This window comes from Sceloporus undulatus, chromosome 5 (genome assembly GCF_019175285.1).
Source record: "Sceloporus undulatus isolate JIND9_A2432 ecotype Alabama chromosome 5, SceUnd_v1.1, whole genome shotgun sequence".
Classification (NCBI taxonomy): domain Eukaryota; kingdom Metazoa; phylum Chordata; class Lepidosauria; order Squamata; family Phrynosomatidae; genus Sceloporus; species Sceloporus undulatus.
This window is the reverse complement of record NC_056526.1, coordinates 180,441,340-180,460,222: the sequence shown is the minus strand read 5'-3', so window position 1 is coordinate 180,460,222 and position 18,883 is coordinate 180,441,340. Positions and strand designations below refer to the sequence as shown.

Sequence of the window (18,883 nt, the reverse complement as noted above, 5' to 3'; positions counted from 1 at the left end):
CAGGCTGGCCATTGCGGTACTGGGAGCTTTTCCAATGCAAAGAAATTCAATGTCCATTTGCAATTCAAAGGAGTGTTTCTCCTCCCTTTGTGAAGCCAGAGGCTCCTATTGTGGGCAGAGGATACTGGATGTCTCAAGAGGTCTGCACATTTTGATCAGGAAAATGTGGCCATGATGTTTCAGTTTCCGGGCTTGCCCTGCTGCCTCCTCCTCCTCCTCCTCCTCCTTCCTCTTGGCCTCCATTCCGGGAGGAGCCACTCTTCCTCCTACTCCTGCTGCCTCCCTTCTCTTCCTGCCTTCTGCCAGTAGTCTGATGAGCTGCTGCTGCTGCCTCCGTCGTCGTGTCAGGCCATGGGGGCTTCACGGTCCCCGCCGAGGTCCGGGTCTCCTCTTGGACATCGAGGGCACCACCACCCCCATCGCCTTCGTCAGGTGAGGGCTCAGGGGTCCCTGGCTGCTGGGGGGCTGGCTGGGGATGATGAGCTGCGCTGCAGGAGCAGAGGCCCAGGGAGGGAGGGAGGGATGCCCTGGCAAAACACAAAGCCATGCACAGCAGCCCTTGTATAGACATTTCATATGAACGTTTTTATGTTTATTTTTATACTACGTATATTATACTATGTGATTATTATTCTATATGGATATACTTTTATATGAATGCATGTCCATATACATTTTGGTATAAATATAATTGATTATAATAAATACAAATATATATATAAATACTCAATTTATGTACATTTTATAGATGTAATCATCCCATAAGATATATAATATATATATAATTATATATTAATTTGGCTAGAATTAGAGAATTTATTTATTATTACTATTATTTTATGTTATATTAATGGATATTATTTATTATTATTATTATTAATATACATTTAATGAATGATACATATACTTTTATTATTAATATTTGAAGTAGTAGATATAGTAATACACATAAAGAACATTTTAGGACATTAATGATGTATAGCCATAGCCATGTATATAGATAGATATATATATATATATATATTGATTATTATATTATATATTACTATTATTTATATTTTAACTGGATATACATTTTATATTAATATATTATATTTTATATTTATTAATATTTATATATTATTATTTTATTACTATTTTTATTGTTATATTATATGATACTATATTATTATTATATATTAATATACATTTTATATGAATGCATATTCATATACATTTTATTATTAATATTTTATATTTATTATTATTATTTAATTGTTATTATTTAATTATTGTATTATATTATACTTTATTATTATTATTTATATGGATATACATTTTATATGAATGCATATTCATATACATTTTATATTAATATTTTGTATTGTTATCATAATCATCATCATCATTTTATATGGATATACATTTTATCTGAATGTATATCCATGCTTCTTAAGTCAGGCTCCCAGTGGAGGATGTTTTGGGATCCCTCCTCCTGGACAGGAGGCTGGAAATGGAGGATGTGTCCTGGAAAAAGGAGGACATCTGGTCACCCTTGTATTCATGCTTCTTAGTCATGGTCCAAATACAGGACATAGGGGAATTTCTCCTACAAAGAACATTAAAAATGGAGGACATGTCCTGGCAAAGGAGGATGTCTGATCATCCTGTGTAAATATAAATTCGTACTTCTTAGTCATGCTCTAAAGGGAGGATGTTTTAGAATTCCTCCGGGAGAGTAGGTTGAAATGGAGGACATATCCTAGAAAAGGAGGGTGTTTCTGATCACCCTATGTAAGCATTCCTCCTAGAGAGGAGGTGGAAATGGAGGACATGTCCTGGAAAATGAGGACATCTGGTCATCCTGTGTGGATATAAATTCATGCTATTTAGTACTTCTCCCAATGGAGGACCTTTTGGAAATCCTCCTGGACAGTAGGTTGAAATGTAGATGTGTCCTGGAAAAGGAGGACGTGTCTGTATAAATATAAATTCATGATTCTTCTTGATATTTATATTGGCTAACGCATTGTAATCCGCTTAGAGAGTGCTCAGATTGTTGTTACTGTGACACCTTTTATAAATACAAATTTATGCTTCTAAATCATGCTCCAAATGGAGGATGTTTAGGAATCCCTCCTGGACAAAAGATGTACATGGAGGACATTCCCTGAAAAAGGAGGATGCCTGGTCTCCCTGTATAAATATAAATTCATGCTGCTTAGCCCCTGCTCAAAACATTTGGGTATATAAATTCATGTTTCTTAGTCCTGCTCCAAATGGAGGACATCTTGCAATTCCTCCTGGACAGAATGCTGAAATGGAGGACATGCCCTGGAAAAGGAGGACATCTGGTTGCCATGTGCAGGAAGTCCCTCCTTTGTCATATGCATGACAAATACAGGTTGGGGAGGATTAATTTGCCAGGTGAAGAAGGTGGTTTTGGGATGTTGTTGTTGTGCCTTCAAATTGTTTCTGACTTATGTTGACCCTATCATGAGGTTTTCTTAGGTTTCTTCAGAGGGTTTTTTTCCATGGCCATCCTCTGAGGCTGAGAGAGTGTGACTCGCCCAAGGTTACCCAGTGGATTTCTTTGGGTTCCCAACCTATTGAGATGTCTGTCAGATGTTTTGGACTTCATTTCCCAGAATTCTTGACTGTTGGCAGAACTGGGGTAGGGCTTCTGGGAGTTGGAGTCCAAAACACCTGGAGGAACAGAGGTTGGAAACCACTGCATGATCTACATTGCAGAAATAATGCAGTTTGACACCACTTTTTAAGTGCTACAGATCCACCCTATGGAATCTTGGGATTTATAGGTTTGCATGGTCTTAGGCTTTCTGCGCCAAAGTATGCTGGTGCCTCACAAAGCTACAAATCCCATAGTGCCAGGACAATGAAAGTGGTGTCAAACTGCATTATCTCTATGGTGTAGATGCACCCCTAATGACACATCCTTTCAGAGCATAGAATTGGGGTACAGAAGAAATAATGCAGATTGACATTCCAGGTCCATCCCTTGGAATTCTTGGATTTGTAGTTTTGCATAGTCTTTGGCCTTCTCTGACAAAGCATGCGTCAGGATTCTGCAGGATGGAGCCAGGGCAGTGAAAGTGGTGTCAAATTGCATGATTTCTACAGTGTAGATGCAGCCCTAAGGACTCATTTCCTTTCATAACGTAGAACTGGGGTACAACTTGAACACTGATTTCTTATTCAGGGGTTTAGATATAGGTTGGGGGACAAAATGAAGCCCTTCTAAGACTGCATCTACATTACCAAAATTAATACAATTTGACACTGCTTTAACTGCCATGACTCAATGCTATGGAATTCTGAGATGTGTTGTTTTGTGCGATGTTTAACCTCCAGTGTCAGAAAGATCTGGTGCAACAAAAAACTATAAATCCCAGGAGTCCATAGGATGTTTTGAGTGCCTCCAGGTCACTTTTGACTTATGGGTTTTCTTAGCAAGTTTTGTTCAGAAGGTTTTTGCCATTACCATCCTCTGAGGCTAAGAGAGCGTGACTTGTGCAAGGCCACCCAGTGGGTTTGTATGCTCAAGACGAGATTTGAACCCAGATCTCCAGAGTCCTAGTCCAACGCTCAAACCACTATGCCATGTTGCAGATTAAATGAGAAATCTGCCTCCACAATGCAATTATCCTTCAGGTCCCAAATCGCTAACATTTCAATAATTGAAAACTACAGTGTGTCAAAAAAAAAAAAAAAGGAACAGACAAAGTTGTCAAGGGAATGTGAACACAGCAAGCATTGAAATGACAAGTATGGAAAAATTTAAATATCTTGCTCTATGCAATGCAAGAAATTTAAGGATTGAAGGAAAAGGCAGGCCAGAAAAACTTTGCTCCCCTACCTTTTCCAATTCTATAAATATTATAGTATTAGTATTAATTTCCTTCTTTTGAGGTTTTTAAACAGAGGTTGGATGGCCTTGCATCTGGGATGATTGCCTGCATAGCAGGGGGTTGGACCGGATGGCCCTTGGGATCTCTTCCAACTCTTCTATGATTCTATTATATATACAGTATGTAGAGAGATCTTGTAGCACCTTTGAGACTAACTGAAAGAAAGAAATTGGCAGCATGAGCTTTCGTAGAATTCAGATGCAATTTCTTTCTTTCATTTAATCTCAAAGATGCTACAAGATATGTCTACATACTGGTTCTACAGACTATCTTTGAATTCTATTAAATATATTTTACTATATAAATTTGACTTTTTAGCCTCTTGTGGTAAAATCCTACATCTTGAACTGGCATATAGGATTGCCAGTTTGCAAGCTGGAAATGTTTCATTTCCTTTTAAATTTGAAGGTTAAGACTCTGCCAAAAGTGATGCTATTGTGGTTTCTTCAGCCATAGTCATGCACCCAGCCTCATGCCTTCTCCCCATGCCTCATGCATCCAGCCATGCTCATCCCTCACACTTCTTCCTCTTCTTTGCTCGAGGATTGCTGGCGAAGAACACAATGAGTAGATGTTTTTACTTTCGAAAAGGAATTGTAGCATTTATTAGTCACAGTTGCATGACTTTACAGTACTTCTTTCACTACAACCTCTGGAGGAGAGAAGGCATATTAACTGCTGTATTTGCAGCCCAGAGTCTTATTTATTTTCTCCCAGGAGAGACCCAAGGTGGTTCACAGATAAAAAACAACAACATTTAAAAGTCAATAAAATTCAAAATAATTGAAATAATCTATGAACAATATCAAATCACATAAAAATATACAAAAAATAAGATTATAACTAGTACCCACCTGTGAAGTTGAAGGTTTTCATGGCCGGCATCCATAGTTTTTTGTGGGTTTTTCGGGCTATGTGGCCATGTTCTTCTATGGCCACATAACCCGAAAACCCCCCAAAAAACTAAGAACCCACCTGCTCCATGAAAACCACCCTGATATGAATTATATATCTGCCTTCTTAAATAAAGTCTTATGCTACCTTAAAAGACTTAACACAGATGTTTTTAAGCTGCATTTGGTGCTGTATTCTAGTGCAGGCTTCCTACATGCTATATTTTATTGCAAGCTTCCCTAATCTGATGTTTTCCACATATTTTGGACTATACCTCTCATCATCCTCAGCCAGCAGCACTTAGCTATGCCAGCTGGGAATGATAGGAATTATAGGCCAACACTTTTGGAAGGCGCTGTTGTGGAAGATTGGCTTATAGTAGCAGAGCCTAAAATAGAAATAATTGGTTCTGCTTCTATTTGTTGACCATTATTGCCTCAGTTTCCTTCCTCCTCTTCTGCTTTCTTCCATAGATTGCTTTACAGCAAGGGTGGATGAAAGGTAAAACTCTGTGTGATTTGCAGTAGATCAGCAAGGATTTCTGGGTTTCAGTTGTTAAGCAGCACCAGCAACAACAAAATGACTCTGCACCCTAAAATAGATAGCCAAAAGGAAGAAAGTGGAGGGTAGAGAGGATTTTGCCCTGGAAAGGATGTGATTGCGGCCGAGTTTTGCTACTGAAAACAAATTCCTGGGCTTGGAATAATTTAATTCTACGTATATGGCTTTTCTACCCAGCTGCAGTGGGTGGGTCTGGAAGTTTTTACACAAAAACAAAGCTGATATCACAAGCCTGAACTCTGTCCAGTATTGCATTACCGATTGTAAGCCCCTTGGGGCAGAGCTCTGTCCTTGTATGTTTTATAAAACACTGTGTGAAAAGATGTGTTATGTACAGTCAGCCTTCCAGATTTGCAACTTTGACTCTAATGGATTTGATTATTCATTTGATTAATATGTTCTCTCTAGGGATCTCTAAGTCTTTCAGCATGACTCTGTGATCAACGTCCACTAGAAGTCACACTGGAGGACCTAGAGATTCCTAGAGAAAACACTTTCCTAGTCAGTGTTATTCTGTAGTCACCTTCTGGCAGATGCTGACCACAGACTTGTGTTGGAGAACCTAGAGATTCCTAGAGGTGTTCTCTCGAATAAAAACCCCAATGTTGTTTTTTATTATTATTATTTGCAGCTTTTCCATTATCTCTTTTGGCTCTGTTGATTTTATACCCCCTCCATCTCTGTGTATAAATTGGTCAACAAAAGACAGTGTATCATGAACTCTCCTTGGAAGCTAAGAAGATCAAATTGAGGCTGTCATACTTAGAACAAATCATCAGAAGGCACAACTCATTAGAAAGGACAATAACACTTGGAAAGGTAGAAAGTAACAGAAAGAGACAAAGACTGTGTGCCAAATGAATAGACTGAACAAGGGAGGCCATGGGCTTGCATCTGCAGGACCTAAGCAGAACAGTGAAGGACAGGGGGTCTTAGAGATGTCTCTTCCACAAGATCCCCGTGAGTTGGGATCGACTCAGTCATTAACAACAACAACATGGTTCTAGTCTTCTTTTCCCCAACGTGAGTCTTGCCAGATACTGTATCTTGGATTCCAGTTCCCACATTTTTTATTATTGGCCATGCTGGCTGGGGTTGATAGGAATTGACATGCAAAACATCTCAAAGGCACCAAGTTGAGGAAAGCTATAAACTTGTCCATGAATGCTGATTCCATAATAAATCTGTTGTCCTTAAGATGCCATAAAACTTTTTCAGTTCAGCTGTACAGTTGCTCTTAGTGATGAATGGCTTTTAGGACTGGACATCTGCCTCTTAAAAAGAAATTAATCAGGGGCTTCGAAAGCCTTCTATAGCCTTTTTAAATTGAATAAATCTTCTTAAATAAGAAGTCTTCTCTAATCTTAACAGTAATTTAGGACTGTTAGGTTTACTGTTAGGGTCCCCCCCCCCGGTGCGTCATCCTGCTACATAAATGTGAGGAGGTTTGTTCAGAGTTTGGGCCTGTCACATCAGGTTTTGGGGGAAACCAGGTCACTGTTTATGCCTCGGGCTCCTTGCCTCTCTGTTGTATTCTCATACTCTACCGTACTTTCTCTAGCAGAGAGAGATGCTTTGTACAACGAGGGAATAGTCCTTTCAGATCTATTGAAATCATCTAGTGTTCTATCGGGAGTCCTGATCTACCTTCTGCATTTCCCCTGAAAATGAAATGTAAGAAGTGGGATGGGAAGGGCTGGATTGTGAGACCTTGAATTTTGTACAAATGTTGTAAGTTAGCATGACTAGGGAGGCACTCTAATAATTGAAAGCCATGACCTATTTACGGAAAGATGAATCATTTCAAGCCTGCTATAGGCAGGGGTGGAGAACGGCTGTTGTTGGCATAATCAAATATTAATCATGTAACAGGAGAGTGCAGTCGTCTAGTCTACTCGTGCAACAAAATGTGGCGCTAAGCGTACTGAAATAGTAGAATATTCACCAACAACTGGACTTGCCTCTTCATTTCTATGCACACAGGATTTTGAATTTGAATTGACATTCTCACACACAAATGTCTTATACAGTATAGGAATCTCCCTGGCTTTCCACTCCACCAAATGCATCTGAGAAAGTAAACTGAAGTCTACAAAAGCTCATGCTAACCACTTCTTTCTTTCAGTTAGTCTCAAAGGTGCTACAAGATCTCTACATACGTAGAATAGCCTGCCACTCGAGGTTGCAAGTGCAGAGCCATTATTTGAATATCCCCTTGTGTAAAGCGAGCAAACGTTCTGCAGGGAGAAAACAAGAATGACAGAGAGTAGACTGGGGTTAATACATTTCTCCTTGATGTACTTTTTCTTGCTTTTGCAAAATGTATATATATTCATGGTATCCTGTAACTGCAGTCTGAGGTGGGTCCACTCTAGCATAGGAACAATAACCTCATTCTCCCTATACCTTCCAAATAGAATGGAATACTCTCCCCAGAATTTCTGATCATGCTAGCATAGATGCTTGGATTCACGTCCAAAACATCTGGAAATTACCAGATTGCCACACACAAGGAAATAAAATACTGTATGAGTAGCAAATAGGAAAATAAATAAATAAAGGACCTCAATTTTCTGCAGTATACCCATAGAAAAGTGAAGACCTGGGAGAAAAATAGAAAATGTTTTCCCCCATTTTTTCCTAATGCCTTTTTAAAAAGAAAAAAATGGATTCTGGGATATTTTGTTCTGAAATGATTAATAAAATATTTAAGAAAAGATTTCCTATATTAACTTCTCCACATTTCTGAACACTATGTAGCAGGTCACATCTTTGGAATTCCTTGTTTTCCTTTTCACAGATATTTCCGTTCTTTTTATGGGAATGAGTGTTTATGTCTGCCTGGCTATTCAGAAAACTAGAGGTGACAAAAGAATTGTCTTTTTTTTAACTAGTGTTTATTGTTTCCTCTGTATTTATTATGGTTTTGCCTACTCCTCATAAATTAGCAAAACTAAAGAAGCTCCCTAAAGTGTAGGTATTGCATACAATTCAGGGTCTTGTAACTCTATTTGTAGCAAACAAACAAAAAAGAGTAAATTTAATTTGTAATGCAGTAGTTTTATGAATAAACTATATTTTAATACATCAGATATGATAATTTCATACCAGACCAAAATAATCCATGTTCCTAAACTTTAGTAACAATGTGGCTTTCCGTCTGTAAAGAGTACAAATATTGTATTTTTTTTTCAATTATTCTAAAAATTTCCATTCCCTCCCCCAACCTGAGGAAAAAATTGTTCTCCCCCCGTTCCCAACTTCAAAACCTCCGAAACTTTTTCATCTCTCTATACCCAAGATGATTTCATCATAAAGTCAGAAATAATATGAATCAATAATGTGTCCCCTTCTGCTAAGTTCCTTGTGAATATTCTTCACATGTTTAAAGGACTTCTTTCACACTGAAAATCCATGTGTTTTCAAAGGAAATATATTTATGTTAAGTAGGATGCTTAAGTGACAGTTGAAAGGGCCTATTTTTATGTAAGATAGCAATAAGATATCCAAAGCAGTAAGATATCCAAAAACTGGATGAATGAGGGTTAAGTTGGGACTGTCCATGCTTGCTGGCGAATTTGAGGATTTAGAAGTGGATGCTTAATTATGAGAAGGCAGTTGATGAAAAGAATAATGAAGTGCACATCTGACACTATAAATGTTGAAAATAAAGCTCTCAACGTCAAATGTTCTTCTGGAAAAATTGATGATGGTGGAAAAGATTTAGGTTTGTGGTCTATTTGTGGCCTTCAGATATATTTATACTGAATTTCCTAAATCTGCTGCAAGCCAATTTTAATTTGACATGACCTCTAGCTGCAGAAAGCATGGGAATTCTCATTAATCATCCAGCACCCATATAAAACTATAATTTCCTGAACTTATTTGGTGGTACTGTATTTGTAAAAGTTTTTACACTGGTCTGTACAAGAGAGCATATTTATAGTTTAGGGTTGCACCAGACTGCTGTAGTAGTAGTTCCTAGCACCTCTGAACAGTGTGATCTGGCAGGCATCTGATTTATACATCATCATCAGTGACAACCTCATCATAATCATTTAGACATTTTTATTTGTAGTTATTTTTCATCAAGTCGACTTCAGCCTATGGTGATCCTATGAATGAGAGCCAGTGTGGTGTAGTGGCTTGAGTGTTAGATGATAACTCTGGAGACTAGGGTTTGATTCCCAGCTCAGCCTTGAAACTCACTGGGTAACTTTGGGCAAGTCACATTCTCTCAGCCTCAAAGGAAGGCAAAGGCTAACCACCTCTGAACAACTCCATGAGAAGTTTGACTTAGGATCCCCATACGTCAGAAGCAACAAGAACAACAATGAATGAGAGACCTCCAAGAGCTCCAGTCATCAGCTGCCTTGCTCAGGTGTTGCAAGCACAGGGCCATGGCTTTCTTTATTGAGTTGATCACCTGTAATGTGGTTTTCCTCTTTTCCCACTCCCTCCCACTTTGCTGAACATTATTGTCTTTATCAGTGAGTCATATTTTCTCTAATTTCCAAAGAAGATAGTCTCAGTTTCGCCATCTTGGCATCTAGGCAGAGTTCAAGCCTCATTTGCTTTAATATCCATTCATTTGTTTTTTTATCAATCTATTGAACTGTTCTCCAGCACATTTCAAATGAGTTGATTCTCTTCCTCTTAGCTTTCTTCATTGTCCGGCTTTCACACCCAGGCATAGAAATTAGAAATGCTTCTAGTATCTGATATTTTTGTAGTGGTCTTCATTTTAAGGTAATCACTAAGGCTTTTGCCAATATTACAGTGTTAAAATTGTGAAATATAGCAAAAAGAGGACACCAATAAACCAGTGATAAAACAATAAAATATTTCATTCAAATTACTAGCAAACATATAACATATAAGTGATCACATCTGAGTGTGCGTTTGGTGGCAAAACTGGATTTATTACTATGAGAACATTCACACTGCAGAAATAAAGCAGTTTGACACTACTTCAGTTGCCGCAACGCTTACAGAATCCTGGGAGTTGTAGTTTGGTGAAGCACCAGAGCTCTCTGACAAGATAGGCTGAATATCCCACTGGACTAAAAATCCCAGAATTCCACAGTATGGAGCCATGACAGTTAACGTGGAGTCAAACCACTTTAATTCTGCAGTGTGGATATATCCAAGGTAGTGTGAAAACAGGCTTTAAGAGGAGTTCAACAAGAAGCCCACTTCAATGAAACTTGCTCAGAAGGGGAGAAGTTATTCTAGTCTGTGTTTCTTATATGACCTTATAATTTTAGAAGGACCAGGAGTCTCTCTTTTTTTGACAATAATTTCCCCTCACAAATTGGTTTTTTTAAAAGGATGAGCAGCCAACCTTGAACTTCATTACTTACATGACATGAAGGTCACGTCACTTGTCATTTAGCAAGTCCATTGTTCTGGGACCAGAACAGAAGTGTCAGGTGTGACAACCTTTTTTGTTCTCCTTATAATTGGACTGCGCTTAATATAGATGCCCTTTGTTTCGGCACCTTCTCTAATACTCAATAATGGCAACTTAGACGACCACTCTTCATTAACTCTGTGTTCAGTTACTCACTTAGTTGAAAGGTGAACATTTAACTTGGAAGAGTTGAAACCTTGGCACCTTGAAAGTACATTGTTTTCATCATGGGTAACACCAGAAATTGGTGCAGAGAGCTAGCATGGTAGAGTGGTAGCATTGGTCCAGGAGTTGACATACTGTATCTAGATTTGTGTCCCCACTGCCTCAAGAAACTCACTAAGGCTGCATCTGCAGAAATAATGCAGCTTGACATGACTTTGATTACCATGGCTCAGTGCTAAGGAATTTTGGGAATTGTAGTTTTCTTTGTCAGAAGACATTTAGCCTTCTCTGCCCCAACAAACTACAAATCCCAGAATTCTGTAACATTGAGCCATAGCAGTTAATGTGGTGTCAAACTGGATTGTTTCTGTAGTACAGATGCAGCCTAGGTGACCATTGGACAGTCACCTCCTTTTGATTTGGCATAGTTCACAGGCCTGTTGTGAAGATAAAGTTGGGAGAAGGAAAGTCATGGACAGCTCTGCGAGCACATTGGAAGAAAGGTGGGATATAAATGCAAGAAACCAATAAAAAAATAATGTTTCAGGGAAGGAAATGTGGATTAGATGGTGGATTAGATACCATTAGGATTTTAACCTAATATTGCACCATCAACTGATAAGTCTAAACCTCCTTTTCTCTGAACAAGCTCTGCCCATGCTTTGCCCCCTGAACACCTTTTGTGATGTTGCCACCTCTTTCTCTCCCTTCATAGCTCTCCTCAGTATCCACCTTTTCCCCATGAAGCTCCATTCTTTCCTGACTGCAGGGATGGGAAACCTATCATGCAGCATTAATTTGTGATATTTTTTGTTTATCACCAGGATACTTTATTTCCCTACATCAAAGACAACATTCATGATTACCTCCGAACACACTGGGAAGAAGAAGAATGCCAAGAAGATGTTGGTCTTCTGAGGAAACAGGTGACACTTTTTAATGTTTTCCTTTTCTGATTATCTGGTTATTATTGACATTATTCTGCATCTTCAAGATGACTCCAATTTATGGTGACCCTATTATAGGGTTATCGTGACTATATTTAATGGAAGTTGCCTATTGCTTTCATCCAAGGCTGACAGAATGTGATTTGCCCATGATCATCTGGTGGGTTTCCATGGCTCTGTGGGGATTTGAACCTTCGTCTTCTAGAGTCCAGCACTCAAAAACCACTGCAGCATGTTGTCTGTTTGTATATTGACATTGATCAATTGGGCAACCTGTGGCCCACAATTTGGTCACATGAGCCCTTATCCTGATTTTGAAATCCCTGTGCATGTGAGCAGTCCGGGACTCTGCAGGACTGATCTTTCTCTTCCCTGGCAACCCATAGTGGGGAAGAAAGAAAGGAGTGGAGGTGGGGATGACGGACTCTCACCTATTTTTAGCTTTGGCTGCATCCATTGCTAGTTTCAGCTCATCTCATTAGCGGAATGGATTGGTGACAGATTAACCTAGACAGAATGTGGCCCTTAGTATAACAAAGGCTGCCAAACTTTTTTTTGGATTACAACTTCCAGAACTCCCAGGCATCATGGTCACATTGATTAGTTTTGATTTCTCTTACATTCACACGTTTCACGTCTGAAGTTATTTACACTCAGTCACTGAAGACATTTATGGATTTGGGTAAATTCTTATTAGTGGCAAAGTGAAATGAAATTGTCACCTATCCCTAAGTGTAATTATGATTTCCCATGGTTGTTGACATGGCCACTTTTTCTCTTTCATCCAAACCTCCACAGGCTGAAGAAGATTCTCACTTGGATGGTGTCGTGCCCATCCCAATGGAATCCAGAGATGGGGAAGAGGAGATTGAACGTGTTATCCAGGCTGTTGTAGACAATGTCTTCTGGCAGATGTCCTTAGACAGAAAGAACACAGCTTTGAAACAGCTACAGGGTCACATATGGAGGGCAGCATATGAGAATGGCCGCGTGAAGGGAGAGTGAGTAGCAAGCTTGTGGTGTTCCAGTATTATTAAACCAGCTGCTGATAGTTGCATCATTGTCTCATTAGCTCTGGCCAACCTATCCAAAGTCTAGGGCTGTATCCACATTTTGCAGTTATAGTGCTTGGATTTCACTTGAACTGCCATAGCTCCATGTTGTATAATTCAGAGATTTTTAGTTTGGTGAAGTACTTAGAATGCTCTTGCACAATGGTGCCAAACCATGAGCCATTGACCGCCAGTCTGTGGACAGTTTTCAGTAAAGAAAGAAACAGCTAAAGCCAATGGGCACAAATGAGATCATGGTCCCTGGTATTCAAGGGGTAAAAAATCCTGCTTGCCCCTCACATCAAATGGCACGAGAAAGACAACGCTAGTGCACTTCAATGAACTCCAGCACTAGAGCTGTCTGGCAAAGTATTCTAAATTGCAATTATAAATCCCAGGATCCTCTGAGATGAAAGTAGGGCAGTTAAAAGAGGTATCAAGGTGCTATAAGTGTGCAGTGTGGATACACTTTAGAACAATATATAATCCAGCAAATATGCCCCGTATTTGCTGAACAATGGGTTGTGGGGATATATTTTCAAGTGGGAAGTGCAAGTGGTTGGCTTAGCTGAGGGGTGGTCAGCTGTCGAAATCCGAAGGCCTCTGGGACCTTCCAGGGGATGCACAGACTGCCAAAAATACAGAAAAACAAAAATCTAGATGTGGCCAGAACTCCACTTGAAAAACAGATATATTTTGATGTTAAATCAAGCAGTGGGGCTCTGGTAACTGTTTAAAAAGTGAATTGCTGTTCCTAGAGACTTGCAGGAGAGGCAACTAATTTTCTTTGTTTTGGCCAGAAAAATGGCATTCGGAGAAATCTGGAGGGACAGAGGGCCTCAAAAACAACGTTGGAGATTATGTGCAGCCCAAGGGCTCAACTGTTTAACTGCCTGTTTGTCCTATCAGATAATTTTGTCCCTAGCTGGCATTATTTCCAGTCTTAGAACTTGGTCTGTAAAAACTGGAGGTAACAAGAGACTATGACTTTATTTATTGCTGAAGGGTTGTTTTATTGTTGGGTTTTTTTTAAAAAAAAAATCTGCTCCTCAGCCAAAAAAACCCAACACCACTTAATTAAGGCCTTTTCTATAATCTGACCACACACATTTTTTTAATACATTCTTAAACTGAACCCAGTCATGGTCTTCACATTGCACATCTTTGGAAAGCAACCATATCTGGAGTATCTAGTAATTACCCATACAAATCAGGAAAACCTTTTAAACTCCATTTTAACTCTTTCTGTGGGTTTCCCTTCTCATAATGTGCTGTTGTCCACCATTACAGTATCTTTGAGGATGTAGTCCCAGCAGTGAAAAAATGGAAAGAAGCAGGGATGAAGGTTTATATTTATTCTTCTGGGAGTGTGGAGGCACAAAAGCTCCTGTTTGGAAACTCTACAGAAGGTGACATTTCAACAGTAGGTATTATTTTGAGAATTTATCTTTTCTTAATCCCTTAATTTCTAGAATTTTCTTCTTTTTACAAATCGTTTTCTCCTTTTTCAAAATGAATTTTTTTTCACTGTTCTAGCTCTTCGACGGCCACTTTGATACCCAAATAGGTCCTAAAGTGGAGAGTGAGAGTTACCAGAGGATTGCTGCAAGCATTGGGTGCTCCACAAGCAACATCTTGTTTTTAACAGATGTCACTCGAGGTATGAGACATGCTGGTAATTGTCGTGCTATTATTCTTATTCCAGACTTTGCCAAAGCAGATTTTTGGATTAAAACTCCCAAGAATTCTCCTAGGCAACATGGCCATTGGCCAGGCTGGATAGAGGAATTCTAGGAGATAACAACAACAACAACCCACTCCTAACTTTGGCAACATTTGGTTTATCCAGATATGCCTGGATGTTGTATACTGAAAGCTGCAAAGTACTTGGTACCAAAAGAGATCCTTGTGGAAAAAAGAGTCTACAGGGAATCTCCTTCATAGTAACTGGTTTGTGCTACATACTGGCTTTCTCTTTCTGCCTATTCAGTTGCCACAGGGATGTCTTACCAAGCATTAGAAAATGGAGTAGATCTATTAAGGTTACTAATGGCCAAGTAGATTATAGTAATAGTATTTAAGCACAATTCAATTAAAAAGAATTTAAGCTTGGCTCACTTTAAAAATATATTACTTACCTGTTGAAAGCCCCTTCCTCAGTAGCTAATTTGAAGGCACATACACAAAACTAATGATTCAGTTCTTGATTAATTGGCTATGTATATTTTATAGGTCCCAGGCTTTCCGGTTATACATTTTCACTCACCCTGGTATGGACTGTGTGATTATAATGTGTTGCTTTGTCTTTGATTCCTATTTTTATCTATTGAAGAAAGAACCATTAATCCTGAAACACACTGAACAATTACTAAGTTGTCCTTAAAGATGTCTTAGTTTAGTCTTGCACTTGATTTTCAGTCCTCCTCATAGAATACTAGCAAGTCAAGGAAAATATTAGGTTAGAATGTTGTCCTTAACATAGGTTTTCAGTGGTCCAAAATCATGGAATGTCTAAATTATGTTATCCTCCCATATGCAGTCTGATATGGCACATAGCTAGGAATAGTGTACCATGGGATTCATCTGTGTGTGTACAATTGGCCCCTCATATCCACAGGGGTTCCATTCCAGACCCCCCCCCCCGATGTCCAAAACCATGGGACCTCAAGTCTTGTTGTTTTTAATGGCGGTATGCTGTGTGCCGCCGTGCAACCATTAGAGACAATGGGACAAGGTCATTTACAGATGTTCAGATCTGCGGATGGCAATCCCATGGTTGGGGTCTCAAGCACTGCAGAGTAAATAGGGAACATAGCACTAGAGTAAGGAAGTGCAACTCTTATTTGCATGCTGGTGATAATGGTCAACCATCAGTTCAAGTTACTGTAGCCATTGGTGAATGGTGATGGAAGTCATAATCCAACATTTAACTGGAAAGTCCCCATCTCTGGCCACCATGACCAGCATGTGAAAAAACCAGACTGTGGCCCTGCAATAATAAACTAGTGGTGTCTTAATTCAACCAGATAAATTGATTACTCTCATTCTTTTCACCTTTAGAGGCAGATGCCGCAGAAGAAGTTGACATGCATGTGGCTATAGTAGTCCGACCAGGCAACGCGGGACTGACAGATGACGAGAAATCATATTACAGACTCATAACCTCTTTCAGTGAACTGTTCCTGCCATCATCCACTTAAGCAAATTTGCAAGAGGAATTTTGAAAAGAAAGATGGGACACCACTAGAGAAAAATCTTATAATTTATGGCAGCTTTTGGTGGTGATGAGAATTTTGGGGAGAGAAGATATTTGGATCCTTGACCTTCTGATGAGAAGCAATGAGGCCAGCAGGATTTCTCCGTCCACAGGTGTCATGAGTGCATTTCAAATTAAGCAGCAGATATGAAACTTAGTGATTGTGGACTCCCTTTCTTTGGAATTGCACATGGAAGAATCAGAAAATACCACTGGGAGTTTCTCCTACACAAAACCCTTGAATGCACCATTTTGCCCTACTCTTGTGTACTTCCCCCACATTCATCTTAAATGTGTTGGAGAACGTCCTGGTGGACTACATGCAGCATGTAAACCCCAGATACACATTCCTTTAGCTTTATTATTTCTGAAAATATTAATAAAAATGGCATAAGCCTCCCCCCAGTTTTGGCTTCTTTTTCTCAGTGAAATATTGGTCAAATACCATAATATCATTTAAAGTATTTGACAAAAAACCATTACAAATCCAAAAAATCCAGTGAAAGCCAATAAAAGAATACATATATCCATCTATCCAAATTAATTAACCCTGCATAGTCTATAGCAATATCTTTCAAATAACAAGCACAAATATTTTTAGTATTTTTTTTTAGCAAATAGTGCTGTTTTATGTGCAACATATGGATTAGTCTGATAGTAACCATAGATTCACTTAAAACCTCTCACCATGGAAGGAAGCCAAAATCTGCCCCAAGAATCTCTTCATGGGGCTTGTGTTTCGATAAAGCTGGCAATAGAGTATGTACAGTGGGCCCTTGGTATCCTCTGGAATCTGGTTCCAGGATCCACCATGGATACCAAAATCCATAGATGCTAAAGTCCCATTAAATACAATGACATAGTAAAATAGTGTCTCATATAAAATGGCAAAATCAAGGTTTGTTTTAGAATTTTTTGAAAAATATTTTCAAACCATGGATGGTTTAATCAGTGGATAAAGAATCCATGGATATGGAGAGCCAGCTGTATTGAAAAACATCTGCCTCTTCTTGTTTTGTGCCTTCAATTTGTTTCCAACTTATGGCAACTCTAAGGTGACCCTGTCATCGGCTTTTCTGGGGTTGAGAGTGTGTGATTTCCCCCAGGTCTGCCAGTAGGTTTCCATGGCCAAGCAGGGAATCGAACTCTGGTCTCCAGAACCATAGTCCAAATCTCAAAGCACTACATCACACTGGCTCTCTCTTCTGTTTCTCCCATGCCACAAATGCAGAGCCTTAAATTTTTTACAAACACAGAGTTTACAAATGCTTACTTTTGCCACTCTGGGAATTGCATTTAGAGAACTATTTTTCCAAACTATGCCAACATCTGTCTTGGATGGCAGTTATAGAAATGTTGCAAGAAATGTAAAGCCTCTACCTGTTCCCATGCTACAAATGCAAAGCTTCTGGAGAAAGAAGTGGCTATAAATCTTAGAGGTAATGTCCAATAAACTAATTGGCTAATAATTCTGTGGGCTTAATTTGTCTCTTTTCCTATAAATTGAGATGATTGTTCTCTGCTTCCATCCTTCGGGAAAAATGGGGAAATCATTTTACTAGCAGACAGGCTCAATCAGAATTGTTCTTGTAGTGGTCTGATGGAATCATATCCTAACCTGGTGCTTTGTTACTAGAGCACATATGAGTTCTTGTTGAGACAGGGGCCATTCTGGTAATGCCATTAACAAAGCCTGATTAATACTTGATCCATTAAAACTGCCATCCATATCGCTTTAAAAAAATATTGCTAAGTTACACCAATCATTATCTGAAATGCCTGTCAACTGCAAGCAAGTCATTAAGCAACCCTGCCCTCTTTATTTATCAGTTTGTCCAAACAAAAATCATCAGGTAAAAAAAATCCTCATTACAGTCCATTTTCCTTTTTTGTTAGGACCCAAACCAACATGAACATTAATCTCATCACATAACACTATGTTTTTCTTAGAATACTGTGTCTCACAAAGATTCAGGGTCTCTTCCAATTCATCCCCAAAGAATCTTGATCTCCCAGATTTATCAGCTGGACAGTATACATTAAAACAAATTACAACATCAATCTACAAGGGGAATCAAAGGATTAAAAACTGCAAACCTAGAAAATGGTTCTATCTGGTGCCCATGGACCTTCCAGGAGACAGGGATGTTACTTACAATCTGTAGGTTATATGCAAAGGCACAACCTTACTACTATTATATAAGGATTCAAAAGTTGGCCAGCAAAACAGCAGGCTAATCAACATAAGAAAAGATAAGAAATGGCATATATAAACAAATCCAGTAAAAATTCCACCAAATAAGAGATAAGTTAAAAAATAAAGTAAAGCAGGGCTTGAAAAGACTTAAGTAAATTAAGGGCTTTTAAAAAAAGATAAAAACACTAGAGCTCTTCAGATTCCACTCTATCGTTCCGCTGTCATTTTCCAAGAGCTAATGCTATATTTATTGGGCCCAAATCTTTGAAAGTTTTGACACAAGCTTATTGAGTCTGGAATTCTGTTGGTTAGCTCCAGGTCGGGTAGACACATTGAATCAATTGTTGAACATGATAATACGTCAGTTGCTTCATTGGTTGTATTCTGGTCAGGACTGAAGTTTGCTTTAGGCCTGGCTGTTCTGTGCTTTAGATGAGATTAGGTAGTGTTAAACCACTGTCTTGGGTTTGCAAGACCTGAGCAGTGCAGT

The 18,883-nt window shown here is 39.0% G+C and overlaps 1 protein-coding gene across 1 annotated transcript; it reads left to right on the top strand.

Moving 5' to 3' along the window:
• The first annotated feature begins 258 nt into the window (after nt 1–258).
• On the top strand, nt 259–17,666 carry ENOPH1 (enolase-phosphatase 1). Its single transcript, XM_042470180.1, has 6 exons — nt 259–431; nt 11,764–11,867; nt 12,687–12,889; nt 14,231–14,363; nt 14,477–14,600; nt 16,001–17,666. Exons 1-6 carry the CDS (start codon nt 314–316, stop codon nt 16,138–16,140), a joined length of 822 nt encoding a protein of 273 aa, XP_042326114.1. The 5' UTR covers nt 259–313; the 3' UTR covers nt 16,141–17,666.
• The last annotated feature ends 1,217 nt before the right edge of the window (nt 17,667–18,883 follow it).

Coding starts and splice junctions, on each gene's coding strand:
- ENOPH1 (XM_042470180.1), top strand. CDS start 314: ATGAGCTGCTGCTGCTGCCTCCGTCGTCGTGTCAGGCCATGGGGGCTT. Junction 11,868..12,686: donor TTGGTCTTCTGAGGAAACAG/GTGACACTTTTT, acceptor AAACCTCCACAG/GCTGAAGAAGATTCTCACTT. Junction 12,890..14,230: donor AATGGCCGCGTGAAGGGAGA/GTGAGTAGCAAG, acceptor CCACCATTACAG/TATCTTTGAGGATGTAGTCC.